General features: G+C 44.1%; 5 protein-coding genes across 5 annotated transcripts; 2 read left to right on the top strand and 3 right to left on the bottom strand.

Moving 5' to 3' along the window:
* Positions 1 to 190: 190 nt before the first annotated feature.
* Positions 191 to 3,055, bottom strand: L199_000668 (uncharacterized protein; the record flags this gene model as incomplete). The annotated part of the gene is made up of 7 exons (XM_064886432.1): positions 191 to 208; positions 278 to 325; positions 393 to 472; positions 544 to 676; positions 797 to 957; positions 1,058 to 2,822; positions 2,921 to 3,055. The coding sequence occupies 7 exons, from the start codon at positions 3,053 to 3,055 to the stop codon at positions 191 to 193; spliced, it is 2,340 nt and encodes a 779-aa protein (XP_064742504.1).
* Positions 3,056 to 4,004: 949 nt separating this feature from the next.
* L199_000667 (uncharacterized protein) lies at positions 4,005 to 5,816 on the bottom strand (the record flags this gene model as incomplete). The annotated part of the gene is made up of 5 exons (XM_064886431.1): positions 4,005 to 4,145; positions 4,217 to 4,447; positions 4,516 to 4,606; positions 4,686 to 5,290; positions 5,379 to 5,816. The coding sequence occupies 5 exons, from the start codon at positions 5,814 to 5,816 to the stop codon at positions 4,005 to 4,007; spliced, it is 1,506 nt and encodes a 501-aa protein (XP_064742503.1).
* A 1,106-nt stretch (positions 5,817 to 6,922) lies between these two features.
* On the top strand, positions 6,923 to 9,327 carry L199_000666 (uncharacterized protein; the record flags this gene model as incomplete). The annotated part of the gene is made up of 5 exons (XM_064886430.1): positions 6,923 to 7,184; positions 7,278 to 7,389; positions 7,449 to 7,565; positions 7,632 to 7,736; positions 7,815 to 9,327. 5 exons carry the CDS (start codon positions 6,923 to 6,925, stop codon positions 9,325 to 9,327), a joined length of 2,109 nt encoding a protein of 702 aa, XP_064742502.1.
* A 560-nt stretch (positions 9,328 to 9,887) lies between these two features.
* On the top strand, positions 9,888 to 13,036 carry L199_000665 (pre-mRNA-splicing factor CEF1; the record flags this gene model as incomplete). Its single annotated transcript, XM_064886429.1, has 9 exons — positions 9,888 to 9,911; positions 9,957 to 10,040; positions 10,129 to 10,236; positions 10,308 to 10,587; positions 10,675 to 10,822; positions 10,884 to 10,917; positions 10,976 to 11,438; positions 11,507 to 12,834; positions 12,911 to 13,036. The coding sequence occupies 9 exons, from the start codon at positions 9,888 to 9,890 to the stop codon at positions 13,034 to 13,036; spliced, it is 2,595 nt and encodes an 864-aa protein (XP_064742501.1).
* A 77-nt stretch (positions 13,037 to 13,113) lies between these two features.
* Positions 13,114 to 16,420, bottom strand: L199_000664 (uncharacterized protein; the record flags this gene model as incomplete). The annotated part of the gene is made up of 8 exons (XM_064886428.1): positions 13,114 to 13,742; positions 13,810 to 14,528; positions 14,589 to 14,900; positions 14,963 to 15,378; positions 15,451 to 15,592; positions 15,661 to 15,878; positions 15,940 to 16,027; positions 16,101 to 16,420. 8 exons carry the CDS (start codon positions 16,418 to 16,420, stop codon positions 13,114 to 13,116), a joined length of 2,844 nt encoding a protein of 947 aa, XP_064742500.1.
* Positions 16,421 to 16,707: the final 287 nt, after the last annotated feature.

The following is a 16,707-nucleotide window of genomic DNA, read 5'->3' as shown; positions in this document are numbered from 1 at the left end:
AGTCTAATAGGTTATAGGTTATAGGTAAAGGTACGTATACAGATCTATCAGGAGTCATAATGTTCTTTGCTCCTTTTGAGAATTGTCTTCATATCATACATGTCAAATCCAATGAGAAGAGGGGAGTCGTTACTTGTCGTTCATCGTAATCTAATTATATCGTAATGTATCTATCATGTCATATGTCCATCTAATTCATATACTTGTCCTGGATATTCAAATTTTAAGATATCGGTCAAGACACGGTACATCTACATCGGTTGTATGCAGCACTCACCTTCCAGATCCAAGCTAAGCCAAAAGTATTACTTGAACCATTTGCAATCTTGAGTAATACAAGGCACTGTCAGTATGGTAAGTTCAATCGTGTAGATGGAACATGAGAGACTCACAGCCATTCTATACCATCTAGCAGCTTCTTTCATATCTTTCTTCACCCCATTTGATCCTTTGGAAAGTAAGAATCCAAGTTCTGTTTAACGACCCAATACTTCAGCTGACGATCCAACGTCTACCTATGAGATAGCTTGATCAAAGACTCACGCTCCTGAGAAGCTACATCGCCCATCCCAGCAGCGAACTTGAGATAAGCCAAAGCTACTTCAGGCGATTTCTTCACTCCTACACCTTCCAAGAAACAATTTCCAACTTCGAACATCCCAAGAGCAAGTTCTTTCTGCAAGAGATGTGATCGGAAATGCATATCAGCTCAATGTCATATGCTGGAATCAGAGTTCGGACTGTGGGAGGGAATATAGGAATGGGAAGAGAAAGGACCAGTGACGATTGTACTAACCTGCATCAACTTCTTCTGCTGCGGTGTCAATTTCACATGTCCAGGGGATTTATGGAAATCCAATCCGCCTTCTGCCAGAGTATCTTCGCAAGCCTGTTTCAGTTCGATGAAAGCTTTTCGATCATCTTTTGATACTCCCCATCCATGACGGAGTGCTAGACCTGTATGAACCATCAAAATCGCAATCACGATCAGTGATCCATCCTGATTTTGCAAATCAAAGTATACCTTCTGGATAAAATGGTTTATTCTGTCACTTACCCCAATACATCCTACCCTTCGCAGATCCCCCTTCAGCAGCTCGCATAAAATACCAAGCGGATTTCGCCAAATCCCCCTTTCCCCTCGCTTCAATACCGAGATGAACGAAATCTTCTGGTGTCTTGCCTCCATCACCACTACCAACGGTAGATTCTGATATAGTCCGTTCTCTTTCCTTTTGTCTTTCCAAAGTCGATGCAGAGACCTTGACGTATTTTCCGTGGGGGAAAACTAGATCTTCGTTCGATCCAGTCGGTTTAGGCGTAGTAGATGGTGAATGATCGCCATCGAGATCGTAGAATGAATATGCAACAGATTGGAATGACATATGTGATTGACGAGATGCGTTATCCCCTGCAGCTCCTGCTTGTGAAGACGATCCATCATCCATTTTCATAGGTACCATCAATGGACTGGGTCTCTTCCCGTGTCCATGTTCACTGAATGGCGGTTGAGGTGGATGGAATATATCTGGATTCGAATGTGTCCCATGATGATGTTGATGTTGGTGTTGATGATGCTCATCACTTATCATTCTATTTCTAACCACCGGTAATCTGTCTGAATTTGACGATGCGGATCGGATCGTTCCCGCTCTCTTTGGTATCTGCATCTCACCATGAGAATGAAAGGCTTTGGGATTGGTGGTCGGCGTCACTGTAGTAGGATGTGAGATCGTAGCTATAGCTGTATTTGGTATATAGGTATATTTCCGTATAGGCGAAGTTGGTTCAGATAGCGTAACAGTAGGTGCAGGTGCAGGTGCCGTATTAGGCGGTGGGGGAGGAGCTCTTCGATGTATGATTAGAGGTTTCTTCAATTTCTTTTGTCCATCAGATCCAACACCAACACCTGTAACAGCAGCTTTAAATCTTGATAATCTTTTTGAAGGACTTCCTCCACTACCTTTCTGATTTTCTAGTCCGTTAACAGCTTCTGGTGCACCTTCCGTATCTAGCCATTCGAATTGACTCTCGTCGTCTCCCCAATCACTCCCCTGTTCACCATGGACACTCGCCCAATCTGCGTTCACCTCCGTCTCTTCGGGCTTATGTATACCCTGTATTTCCTTTGTGTAAGCATCTGAGCCTGATCGATCCCTGTTGCCTCGATTTCGCTGAGGTATAGGTCCAAGATTGAATGACTGTTGTTGCTGAGGTAGGTAAGAAGCTGTGACAGGTGGGTCAGGAGGGAGGGGTTGGTGATGTGATGTTACACGTCTGGAAGTTACCGAGAAACTCCTTTTAGGCGTTAATGATCCACTAGCTTCGGTTGTATGGGACGAATTAGAAGTAGAAGCGTTTAAAGTTGAATTACTATCTGAAGAAGGAATCCTATGTCTGTTATTACTGAAATCTCTCATCTGTAAGCCGTCTTCTTCTCCTGTTTGGTATTTTGACGGTGATGGAGATCTACTCTGCTGCTGCCGTTGCTGCTGTTGGCCTTCAAAGTAAGATTGTTGGCCTTGTTTAGAGGTGGATGCTTTCGGTGTAGAAGGTGATTCATACCCATCATCGTGATCAGATCCATTTTCAGAAATTGTCCCATAGCTGTCAAACGAGCTTGTAGATAATCGAGATCCTACTGAGCTAAGTGAATTAACAGAGTATCGCGAATCCCGAAATAGATTACCAAACTCTAAAGTCGGTACGGGTGGTGCAGGTTGTTGAGGTGGATTGGATTGGTAAGAGTTGGACATGGGATATGATGATGTACCAAAGCCTGAGGTGAATGTGGGATTGTTAGATGCTGATGCTGAGTTTGCCTATATGGTTATGAAATTAGCTAGATCATCCACATGACGGTACAGACAATCTCGGAACAAGTAATACAAGTGAAGGTCAAAGTGAAGTCAGCACTCACCCTACTCCTAGCACTTCTCCCCTCAGCTTCTAGCCTGGTCAACGGACTGACAAAACTCCCTGACGAAGCTACCTCCTTTGCCGATGGCAATCTGCGTAAAGATCCTTGCCGGTTCTGCGGGTGTGGATAGGTCATCGAAGAAGGTGGTGGTGGTGGTCAAGAAGTCATTGCCATGTCTTCTGCACTTCTATACGCTTGTGATGTAATCTGAGACTTGCTATACCTTTACTCTCATTCGGAATGGATGGGATGGACGGTGACGCTGAGATGTCTTTGGTGATCACTTGAACATCTGAAACAGATATGTGAATGATCCGTAATGACTCGCCGGTGACCTTCTCGTAATGCTGATATACTGGAATATTGGTACGTCTTATCGGATGGATGCAGGAATGATTCTGAGATGGTGATGTTTTTGAAACTATTTGCTGTGTATGAATAGGTGATCACGATGGTAGCACCGGTTATCAAAACCGAGCTAACTCGACGCGTACTTCGAGATGGTTGTTGACACAGCAAAAATCAAAAGCAGACATTAATAAGAACCAGCGGCAGATGTTAAAGCAACTCGAAAATCGTATGCAATGACCATAGCATGAATTGTGTACCTTCTATACAAGACCATTGAAAATCCGCTAAAGGCGGTGAATGGTCTGTTCTTGGGTCCATGATATAATTGAGGTAGTTTAAAGGAGTATCGTAGCGATCGAAAGCATCCTGTACGAAAAAGCCCAGACTCTTTGTAGGGGATATGTCCTTTGAGATTGAATACTTGGCATAGAAAGGAAGGTGAAGGGACGACCAATGAATGTAGTACACTACACTAGAATGGATCCACCGGTCAGATATTGGTGTTCTGAAACCCGCTTCTGATCTCAGACTTAGACTAAAGATCAACTCAATCAGAAACCAAGAAACCATCTTGATCGTCGTTGTCATGGTAACGAGACAGGGTGAAAAAAATACTCTGCATAACTACAATTGTATTCTGGTCGGCGATGCCTCGACCAGCGAGATTTGCATTCCGCATAATTCCTTCCCGATCAGTCGCTAGTCGCAGCTATATGATCACCTCGCTCGTAATCTATAAAATAGGTGGAATATCCATCCTATCTCCTAAACCTACTTGAATCTTATTCCCATTCTCTTCGGAGCCATACGATAAGACTACATAATGGTTCTTGATGAACATATCACCGAGGACAGTAAAGCTTTCCATCCCTCCCTATTTTGAACGATATGACAGTCAGTCCTACAACATTTTTCTACGTTCTGCGACGTGATCAGCAAACTCACTTGAACACCTGATATACACATTCCGGCAAATGAGTTACTCCTCTTCCAAGCCAAATCTTCGATTGGTACACCAAACTTCTTGCCTGATATGGTGAAGAAGAGGTTTCCTGTAGAAGGGTAAGACGTACTACAGGGGATATACCAAATGGAAGATTTGGGGTCTTGCCATGATCCGTATATATTGGAATGGATCATTGAAGATGCCGAATCAGAAGTGATGATCAGTGTAGTCTGTCATACATTGCAATGCATATGATATCAGCTGGGATGTCCTGCTCCTGAGGTGTAAAGCAGCTTACACCTGTATCGATTATTGCTCTTCTCGGTGTGGTACGATCTTGGGATAAGATCGAGTTGCTTCCAATCAAGATATCCTCCATCGTTATTCCCCTATAAACATCCATCAGCTTCGACTGGACTGGCAGCTAGACCGTAGCAGTCTGGGTACTAAGTAAGATGATGGACTAACCAATAATTCTGACTCATCACATCCATCCAAGCCAAACCTTCTCGTCCTCCTCTCACATAATTCTCTTCAATCCCACCGAAAGTATATTGACCTTGACCTTCTTCATATACCACACCCTGACTCTGTCGTCCTTTTTGCAACCTTATACTTAAGACGTTCTCGCTAAGTTGTTTTGTCTTGACCAATCTCGAGAACAACGTTCTACCTTGATTTTCAAATACGTTGTGACTTCTGATCGTAGACATTGAATCTAATCCCAAACCCATCACACCACTTCGAAACGAAGATTTGAAATCGCTTCCTCCAACTTGAGTGGCAATCGCAAAATCCATTTCTGCCTTTACTACCCTCTGATCATGATCTTGACCGAAAGAAATGATGTCGGTGGATGTATAGCCCAAAGCACCTGATCCATCCGCATAGTAATATACCCAATCATCCGAAACGTTCTTATAGGTAGATGATTGTTGGGAATTGAAGGAAGTATGGTTGTATAGGTTACAAGAGGAACAAGATGGTCCAAAGACGAAGAGATCGCTTGAGCCTGTGTCAGGGAGGATGGGGAGGGATTGAGGCGGAGTACCGATTGATATGTATGTGAACCACTGGATCATAAGAAGTAGAGTCTATGATTAGTCAAGGCTCAATCATATTTCCTCCAAGAATCGGTACGATGAAAGGCAGCAGACCAACCTCTGTGTCACCCCTCTCACCTCTCGCGACATTATCTGCGTCTCCCCAAGTGAACAAACCGCTCAAATCCGCATCGAGGTTCAAGTTGATCAAAGCTTTCGATTTCGTTTGTGTTTGTTGAGAGGATTTAGGTCCACCGAAATTCAATCCCAAATTGAGTAAACCCAGATCTAATCCCAACAAACGCGCTTTGATTGTTGAACGAGCTCTCGATCGTCTATAATCTTCTCGCTTCTTCAATCCCAATGCACTGAGATCGATACCCAGTCCCAAGGAAATAGGTCCAAGTTTGATACCCCATGAATTCCATTGTTGAGAAACAAGTATTTCACCTGATAGGAGGTTGAACGATGGATCTGATATGATTGGCAGAGTGAGTTGGGCATGTACCAAACATGTTATAGTCGAAAATATAATTAGTATATATCGGGTTGACATTGTGCCTATGTACTTGAGGGATGACTTGATTGAGTTGCAATTATTCGGTTCATAATCAGTCTATATATGTATCTGAAAGTACCGCTGTGTTAGTACCTTGGTATCAATAAGAAGATCAAGACTCTCCTCTCCACTGGCATGGGATAGTATAAATTAGTGAATAGACGATGTAGAATCAGTGGACAATCATTGTGATTCCGCCTAGGCAGGATTGGATACCCAAGGAAACGCCTCTTATACATACTGCACCTCTGCAGTGATACAGATTACCGGAACCACGGCATAATAGCATGGAATGGGATGGCATTTGGGATTAGTTTGTCAGTGGTGAATCTTGGATTGTAGCCACTGACAAAGTTTGAACGATCAGCGATTGATAGTGTTTCGAATCATTCCAACGCCAGTGCCAAATGAGAGATGCTGTACCTCGGTGGATCCTAGGTTGATCTCGATTGATTTGCTCGGTATTTGCATTTCGATCTCATCCTATGCAGATAAGAGAAAACACAATGTCAAGGAGAAGGCACGACGATCATGTATCAGATATCGAGTATGCTTTGTGCACAGTCAATCAGTTGGAACACAGCATGATGGTGATGGATGATCGCGAACACTCGTATGGTAACTTAGACGCGTATCAACTGCAGGAAATTGCCTCGTTAAGCAAATTCGAACAAAGAGAACGGAATGTCCTTCATACAAAGGCAGTTAGTAAGGTAATCACAGTCAACAGTCATGACTTTAGTGTTGCCACTCCTCATCGACAGCAGTGTTGAGCCCTCTCCGTCCTCCATTGATCAGTGATACACAAGTTGTGACAATAGCATATAGTCACTGAATAACGAGTAGTAGGGAGTGAGCAGTACTAAAGAGAACATCAAAACCCGACGCGCAAGGGATCATTTTTTTTGAACCTGTAGTGTCAACAATTCACCCTGAATTTGGCATACTACGATATCTCTCACATCACGTCGAAACTGCTCTGCCATCTCGTATTCTCATCATCGACTTTAATCAGTTTCAACATTACTATCATCGAACATCACGTGTCATCATCATCACTCTCGAGATCATTTGAATGATCGACCAAGAATAGACAGGACAAGATGAAATCGTTAAGAAGATCTTTGAATAACAATAACAACAATGGCTCATCGTCCTCTTCTCCCGCACCTTCACCACCACTTCCCAACCAGCATCACCCTCAGCAATTCCCGTTAGGCAGACCAAGTCAGAAAGTTGCACCCCCCCAGAAAGTCATCAAGGCCCTACAGTCTCATAGGAGTACCAACCCGCAGGAATTGAGTTATAACAAAGGCGACTTTTGGTATGTCACAGGAGAGAGGAATGAATGGTTTGAGGCTTTGAGTGAGTACATCTGTCAACTGCAATTAGACTACCATCTTATCCCCACAGAGATGAATTAAATGAGCAGAGCGCTGATGTGGGGTACTTTCATAGACCCGTTAACAGGATCGAGAGGACTAGTACCAAAAGCAGATTTCGAAGAGTTCGTTAAAGGTGGAAGACATCCCTCGGGTCAGAAATCGATCGATCAAGGTAATCAATCAAGGTAAGCTGGCTCAACTCTATACCAATTAGCTGGCTTGACTGACCTGGATCCTGTATCAGACCATACACACCGTCGCAAGGGCATCTCTCACATACTAGTGATCCTCGTTCTCCACCTGGAACCAATATCTCTCCCCCACTGTCCGCTGAGAGTGCAAAATCAAAGCCTAGACAGCCGTGAGTGATCACTTCCCCTCGAGGACTACATTGCCAGATGTCTGACCACTGCTTCATAATTTACAGAGTATATGCCATCGTACAGTATGATTTCCACGCGGAGAGACCGGATGAATTGGATGCTAAGAAGGGAGAGCCGATCGTGGTCATTGCACAGAGTAATCATGAATGGTGAGTACCGCGATCGCTTACCGCGACCATTTATATAAACTGCAAGCCACCATCTGACCTGCTATACGTTTGCGACAGGTTCGTTGCCAAACCTATCGGTCGACTCGGTGGACCCGGGCTGATCCCCGTCACTTTCGTGGAAATACGTGATCCCGCCACTGGTAAACCGGTAGAGATGAATCCGAACATGGTACCTGCTGTGGAAGAATGGAAGAAGGCTACTGCGGATTACAAAGCTGCTGCTATCCCATTAGGAAGATTTGACATCGCACCGGAACAAGCTGTAACGAATTCACCTTACGCACCCGCACAAACGTCTAGCGCGGCTGGATCTCAATCATCACTCGCACGTACAGGATCAACCAGCTCCGTCAATCAAATGTCAACTGCTAACGGTCGAGTCAGTCAGCCGGACCCACGACCAAGAGCACCTTCACAACCTGTCTATCGACCCGAACAAGATCCGATGTTCCCACCTGGGGAATTGACTTCGCTTGGCGTTCCTTCGTTTCACAACGAATCGGGCAACTATTGGTTCAGATTACATGTCAACTTCGTACCGGATGAACCGACCGCTCCTGGATATACTTTGACGCTCTATAGAACATATGAAGATTTCTACGATTTCCAAATTAGCCTGTTGGATACTTTCCCCTATGAGGCTGGACGATCAACTCGACCAGGAGAAGAGGATATGACACCGCCTGAGAGGATCTTACCATATATGCCTGGACCGGTAGATGATGAGATTGACGATGAACTCACCGAATATAGAAGGGAAGAATTAGATGCTTATGTTAGAGCGTTGGTGGATTTGAGATCGAGACAAGCTGGATATATCTTAAGACACGAATTGATCAGGACTTTTTTCGCTGCTAAATATGGTGATTACTGCGAAGAAATACCGAGGAATGATATAATAGGTGAATTGGAAGAAAGGTTAAATGAAGTTTCAATCTCTCAACAACAGCCTCAGCAACCTCAAACGAATCATCAAAGAGGTTTATCAGCCGATACACACAATAATAATCTCAGGTCGCAATCTGCCGCTTCGAGGCATTCCCAACATCAATCTCAGGATAGATATTCACCGTTACCCGGAGGACAGCATCAACAGAATAATCGAAGTATCTCATCAAGAGGTCCATCGCCCCTACCTCCTATAGATACTCAAAATACATCACATAGTAGACCACCGTCGAATAGACAATCTGCAAGTGGTGGTCAGACCGCATCGTCTTTCGGGATGAGTAGTGTTTCCGCTGGACCACCTGTATCTGCTAATTCAGCTGGAGGTGTAGGTGGTGGCGGAGGTCAACCACCATATATCAAGATCAAGATATATGACCGAGCGACCGATGACTTAATTGCAATTAGAGTACATCCATCTGTAACGCATTCGGAATTGTTCGAAAAAGTCAGAGCGAGATTGGGACCAACTGTGAATATGTTGAGATACAGATCATCGATGGATGGTGGAGCTGGATCTGCGGGTGGAAATCAGGGGTATAGAGAGTTGAGGGATGATAGAGAATTGAGGGATTGGTTAAGAACTGAAGATCAGAAATTGGTTTTGTACGCTGAACAGTAGTATTGCCTGTCATCATAAGGGATCAAGAATAACAACTTTGGTCATTAACTATATCCATGAACAGGATGAGAGACGGAGAGATGGAGGAGGAGAGAGGGGGGGGGAAGAGGAGGGACGGGATGGGGGGGTTGAAAGGTTTTGTACGGTGGATCGAAAGGACAACGCAAATAGACACAATGTAGAAACTCGTTAGTGCAGTATCATCATTATATTTATGGTCATATTCAATTTCGATCCCGATCTCATTTTTCATCTGGCATGCAATATATATGCAATTCAAGAACGACCATATTGTCTGCATGCATATCAATGAATAATTTCAATCTCAATCTCCCCACTTCCCCTCTCTGTGGACTTTTGATTCCAAGTGATGGAATGCCACATCTTGTGATAGGTGAGAAATGCCGAATAATTCCGTCTGCTATTCAGCATGATGCGTCTCAGTGTCTGTCAGCGTGCTTGCTCAGTTGAACATTGAACATTGAACATTCAACAACAGATAATCTTCGCTATCAGTCATCAAAACAGCAATAGCAGATTGACTATTCGTTCAATATGGTATGTCATCACCTCGAGACCTATATGTGCGTGATAGAGCTGATGGAAATGATAAACTCGGCGTGGAATAGGTACGAATCATCATCAAAGGTGGTGTGTGGAGGAACACGGAGGATGAAATATTGAAAGCCGCCATATCGAAATATGGAAAGAATGTGAGCGAAGAGAAGCTATACACATATACTTTGGTACACTGTACATGTGGCGAATGAGGGTTACTAATATCTGTTGAATCTCTGTTAGCAATGGGCTCGTATATCATCTCTGTTGGTTCGTAAAACACCGAAACAATGTAAAGCAAGATGGTATGAGTGGTTAGATCCTTCCATCAAGAAGGTCGAATGGTCAAAGGTGAGCTAGCCCCCACCTCAACAGCCCGACGGCTTCATCTAAATAATAGCTCATGTATTTGTGGTGTGCAGACGGAAGATGAAAAGCTACTACACCTCGCCAAGTTGATGCCTACACAATGGCGTACGATAGCACCTATAGTTGGAAGAACAGCTACCCAATGTTTAGAAAGGTATCAGAAACTGTTAGATGATGCGGAAGCTAAGGATAATGAAGAACTGGGATTGGGTGCGGGCGAAAATGTAGAAGCTAGACCCGCAGCCGATGTGAGAGGTTTGAAACCTGGTGAAATTGATACGGATCCTGAAACGAGGGCGGCAAGACCTGATCCCATAGATATGGATGATGATGGTGAGTAAACCAGATCCAATCAAATCAAAAGCACTGAAATTGAACAGTGGACTGATATGGATTTTTACATTTGGTTGTGGTGTGCAGAAAAAGAAATGTTATCTGAAGCAAGAGCGAGATTGGCGAATACCCAAGGTAAAAAAGCCAAGAGGAAAGCTAGAGAGAGACAGTTAGAAGAAGCTAGAAGATTGGCCTTTTTACAGAAAAAGAGAGAGCTGAAGGCGGCTGGTATCAAGTGAGTCGACGGTTATGCAATTAGGTATAAAGACCATTTGTTAACCTAATATCACGAATAGCCTTCGACCTAAAACCAAGAAGAAGGGTATGGACGTAAGTGCAGCATTATTCGTCAAGACCGACTTGTCAGCTGATCCCACATATGATATAGTACAACGCCGATATCCCGTTCGAAAAGCAACCCGCACCTGGATTCTACGATGTGGCGGAGGAGAATGCCAAAGTGTATGCAGCCCCTGTCGGCCAGTCGCTACGAGCTTTAGAGGGAAAGAGGAAGCAGGAACTAGAAGAATTGGAAGAGAAGAAGAAACGACAGAAGGGTAATGATGGAAAGAGCAATCAGACCGCGCAGTTCGTTCAGGCGAGAGAAGCACAAATCAAGAAGCTGAAGGAACAAGAACAAATTATTAGAAGGAGGAAGTTGAATTTACCAATGCCTCAAGTCGGAGAGCAAGAATTGGAGGATATAGTGAAGATCGGTCAAGCTGGTGAATTGGCGCGGGAGCTTGTTGGAGGTGAAGGATCTGGAAGCAAAGCTACTGAAGGATTATTGGGAGAATACGAGAGCTTAGGTCAAGCTAGGATGGCAAGGACACCTAGAACAGGTCCTCAGCGTGAGTCATATATTGCTCCCTTTGATCGCTGGCGGCGTGTATGATATGCTGACTTGTGAAATATCCAGAGGACAACGTTATGGCCGAAGCTCGAAATCTTCGAAACATGATCAACGCTCAGACACCTCTTCTCGGTGATGAGAACACTCCTTTCCACGGTGGTGATACTGGCGGAACTGGTTTCGAAGGTGCTACTCCCCGACATGGTGTCGCTCCTACCCCTAATCCCCTTGCTACCCCTGCTCGTGGAGGGCTTCTCGCTACCCCACGAACGGTCGGCGGTGTAGGTGCTACTCCCTCACGGACACCACGAGATAACCTCAGTATCAACGACGGGGAATCGTACTACGGCGAAACACCTCGAGATGAGAAACGACGTATAGCCGATGCTCGACGAGCATTGAAGGCAGGTTTCGCCGCTTTGCCCAAACCCGAGAATAACTTCGAACTTGCGGAGACGGAAGAAGATGAAGAGGAAGAGGACGAGGCGGTACCGCTTTCTGAAGAAGATGCAGCTGAACGAGATAGACGATTGAGGGCTGCAAGGGAATTGGAAGAGAGATTAGAATTGGAAAGACGAAGTACAGTGGTGAAGCAGAATCTACCTCGACCAGTCAACGTCAACACCTACAAGATACTGGAAGAGTTGAACTCGGTCGAAGCTGATGCGGATTCCGCCATGGCAGCTGCCTTCAGAATGGTCAACTTGGAAGTAGCCATGTTGATGAAACATGATTCGATCGCTCATCCTCTTCCTGGCACTTCTACACCTGGTGGAACCGCCTCAGATTATGATATGCCTGAAGATGATTTCGTTGCCGCTGCCAAACAAGCTATACATAGTGAATTAGCTGGTCAATTGGGTCTACCCGGTGCAAGCGATGGACAACTCAAATTGGTCATCTCATCGAATTTCTCGGAAGATCAAGATCAAAATACCAATGATTTCTCCGCGAGTTGGTCTTCTCAGGATACTCAGGACAATTTGATATATTCACCTACACTTAGGAAATACGTCGAAAAGTCTTCTTTGTCTGAAGATGAATTGAGGGAATGCTACCTAGCCAATATTGAGCTCACAAAGGATAAAGTTATAAGTGAAGCTACGAAAGCTTCCAAGGCTGAGAAGAAATTGGCCAAAAAGTTGGGTGGATACCAGATGATCAGTTCGAAACATAAGACGAAGATATCGGAATTGATGGAGGAGATACAACAGTCCAAGAGGGATTATGAGACTTTCCAGATGTTAAGGACAATTGAGGAAAGTGGAACACCGGCGAGATTGGAGAAGATCAAAGAGGAGGTGGATATCTTGCAGAGGAAAGAAAGGGATTTACAAGCTAGATATGCGGAATTGGTCGATGAGAGGAGAGAGAGGGTATCAAAGATTGAACAGGTCAGTTACATGTTGCTCATTCACCCAATAGGTTTTGTCAAGAGTTGTAGCTGATCAATGATATGATATTGAACAGCTCGAAGAAGATAAGATGGTACTCCAAGCTCAAGCCGCACTCGATGCTCAAGGTGGTGAAGTTGAAGTTAACGGTGATGATGTTGAGATGAATGGGAATCAAGACGAGATGAAGTGGAGAATGTAAAGCATTCATTAGATATATCACCAAATTATGATGATGATTATGCATTTGTTGTCATTTAGCTATATTGTATGTTTATATCATTGCTTCTTGTCATTACCCAATCTACCAAACAAATTACCTACTACTCCACTACCACCAGATTGTGATCTGTAACTTTCCAAGAAATGCTTCATCATTTCATACTCCCTCTTATCATCTTCTCCCAATTGACCTAAGCCTTCTCTCATTTCTTCATCATCCTCATCCTCGTCATCGGATATACCAGCGTTTTTCAAAGCTGCTTTTAGTTCTCTATCCATAGCTAGTAAGTCATCCTCTTCCATATTCTCAAGATCTTCCTCGGTAGGAAGAGGAGGTAAAGGATTTGATGAAGATGGGTTCTTCGGTTCGTTCGTAGTGGCTTTTGATTTTGGTTTTGGTTTTGGTTTTGATCTAGGTTTGGGTTTATTGGCAGATGCAGAAGGTTTGTTCTTTGATAATTCCTCGTCCATGGCTTTCATAACTTCGTCGAATGAGCTCAAGGATGAATTACCTTGTTGAGTGGTGGACTGTGGTGAATCATCGGAATTGGAATCGAACTGCACTTTCTTCCTATTACCGACTTTTGACTTGGTGATACCTTTCGAAGTTGGTTGGGATAAATCGGATGATTTGAATTTGGAAGTCGATCCAGATCCAGATCCAGATTCGTTCTGAGGAACGAATGCTACCATATCATATGAGATCAGTCATAGTAACTTCAATCAGAATGGATATATGTACGTGCAACTCACCTCCTCGTGCTTCTCTATCCCCTATTATACCTTTCCACAAATCGTCGTTTATCCCCAAAGCTTCTTTAGCGAATTTGAGAAATTCTTCCTGTTCTTCAGCCATATCTACGTCTACCTCCATCCCATCGTCCGCTTCGTCGTCATCATCGTCATCTTCCCCATCGTCGGGATCACCCCATACACGCCTTTGCATCTCCTCATCTAAGTCTATATCGCCATCCAGCTTCAGCTGACTCTGCCTCTCCTTCTCTTCATCTTCTTCAGTGATCTCCTCGATCGTAGCGCTTTTAGGAGCTCGATGATCACCTTCAGACCATTTCATCTGAGCGATCTTCCTTCCTATTGTCCCTGCGGGAGGTAGCTCATCCTCATCGTCATCTTCATCCGAAGATTCTGATACTACTCCGTCGTATTCCTGCTTGGCGAATCTTGGTGGTCTGATTGATGAAGATGATGAAGCGGAGAAAATATCTTTATGATCGAATTTGACTTCTTTCTTGACTTTATCTTTCGACGGCCTCAATTCAATTTTCGGATTTATATCATTTTTCGCCATAGAAGGACCTTCTTGTCGAATTTGGGTCTTATTACCCCATTCTTCATCTGGAAGAGGTGCGACGAGATTCTTCAGTCGATTCTCCTTCTGAGCTTCTAACGTCTTTCTCTCTTCTTCCGAGTCATCATCATCGGAGTCATCCATATCTTCATCCGATAATTCACTACATCGTACAAATGGGTCAGCTCGAATAATCATGATTCACACTATGATGATGACTTACTCTTCGAATCTTGCACCAGTCACATCACCCTGTCCACCAACGAAATCTTCCACCTTCTTAGCCAAATCCTGTAATGCTTGACCATGTTCCTCTCCCAATTCTGCCTTTCCATCTGTACTCCCATCAGGTATAGCTGTACGCCCAGATGCACGCATCATCATCCCGTCCAATTCATCAGGTGAAACTTCTAACCATGATTCACTATCTTCCTGATATGACGGGTCAGCTTTCAGTGCTCCGGGATCGAGATCTGAGGCAGACGAAATTGCCGAGTCAACTAGATAAGCGAATGAAGGTCTTTGGGAAGCAGTACTAATGGTCCAAAATTGTCAATTGTCAGCTAATAGTATCGAACAGGTATACAGCAAGCTTACTCTGAAGATTTGATACTCTGATATCCTTTTTTAGCTTCTTTTTCTCTCATTTTCCATTTCTCGCTATCTTCCAACTCATCACCGAACCATCCCGCTTTCCTCAAGTGATCCAAAAAGACCTTATACCCTTCGTCACTAGCCAAAGAGCCGTCCTCAATCTGGTTGTTGGGTCCACTTCGATGTTTGTTGCCACCCTCCTTATACATGATCTCAAATCCCGTCGCTATCTTTACACCTAAATCCCTCCATCGTTTTTCGCCTTCGTTATTCGGATTATCAGGTACATGCCATTCCGGACCGAATATCCTCGGTGGGTGGAAAACCTGGCCTTGTAGCTGGGCGTATGCAGCCCGGGTCATTGTGATAGGTGTAAGAATGGAGGTGGAAGGTGGGAAATGGGTCATACGTGCTGCAGCCTAATGATAGCAGAAGGCACAAGAAGTAGCTTCTCATCAGCAATTCTTCGAGTGCAGGATTTATAAACTTACACGTAATTGAGATGGATCTCGAACATAAAACCCTTCGACAGCTTTTTGTATCAATTCCGGATTCTTCTTCAAAGCCTTCGCTATTGGTAGTGGCAGATATGCCTTGGTTCTATGCTGGTGAGTCTTGAGAGCACCTGGATAACTGTTACGCCCATTATGATATTTCAGCTTTATCTGGCAACATCTGAGAGTCGAAATGGAATAACTCACCATGATATCCTATCCCAGACTGCTTGTTCCATCTTCTCTTCCACTCTATATTTACCAGTCCGAATAGCTCTGATAGCGTCTTCTTCAGATATGTAGGACTCGGGATCAAACTGTTTCTCCATGTCTTCATCGTCCGGTATCTGTCTCGGTTTCGAGTTTAATGAAGTTGAACGTATAGATAATGGTATCAAATGTAGATGTCCACCTTGCAGCCAAAGCTACAATACATGATTATCATGTCAGCAACCTATTGATGATGTGGGAGAGCAAAAGACATACCCTATTTTCAGCATTTTCAGGTGAGACCCAAGATGGAAGTTCGTTGGCAGCTTCGATCAACAGGAATTCACCATCTGTATCTCGCACGCTATGAATCGAGCATGGATATCAGCTGTTGTACACATATAACATAAAATAGCAGAGAAGAGACTCAAGCTCACCCAATGATGATATCTCGCCATTTCTCACTGATCATCTTTAATAACCAAACTACCAACCACTCATCGTCAACTGCATCGCCCACTCGCATCGTACCTTCCAACTTATCCCCATTTTCAGCGACCTTCAATTCCCACGTATCCTTGTTCCATAACCACCGCTGTATCAACAGTGACTCCACATATTGAGTGAGCAGTAAAGCGGTCGAGGTGAGTTCGTAGCTCGGTGGGAGATGAAGAACATAATGAAGCGTGTCTTCTGAGATGGTCGGTAGTGGGAATGCTCGAGGAGTATGCGCCAAAGATGGGAACGAATTCGACATGGTGAGGATAGAGCGGGTGCTTGACCTGTTTTGTGCTCTGTGATACCCTAGCTACACACCCTGTGCAGTGAGTCTTAATAAAAGCCTGTGGGAAGATGGACAGAACGATTGATAGGTATAGATAATTTCGAAATTCCAAAACGGATGGATGTTAACCGTTATCTGATTTTGAGTGGCAAATAAATCGATTTATTTATCGTAAACATCCATCCCAATTTAACCATTCATCTTTCCATCACATTCTTTCTTTTTTAACCCCTCATATCTCGTTGTGATCTCATTAGCCA

This window comes from Kwoniella botswanensis, chromosome 1 (genome assembly GCF_036426115.1).
Source record: "Kwoniella botswanensis chromosome 1, complete sequence".
Taxonomy (NCBI): Eukaryota; Fungi; Basidiomycota; class Tremellomycetes; order Tremellales; family Cryptococcaceae; genus Kwoniella; species Kwoniella botswanensis.
Note: the sequence above shows the minus strand (reverse complement) of the source record. Positions and strands in the feature narration are given on the sequence as shown.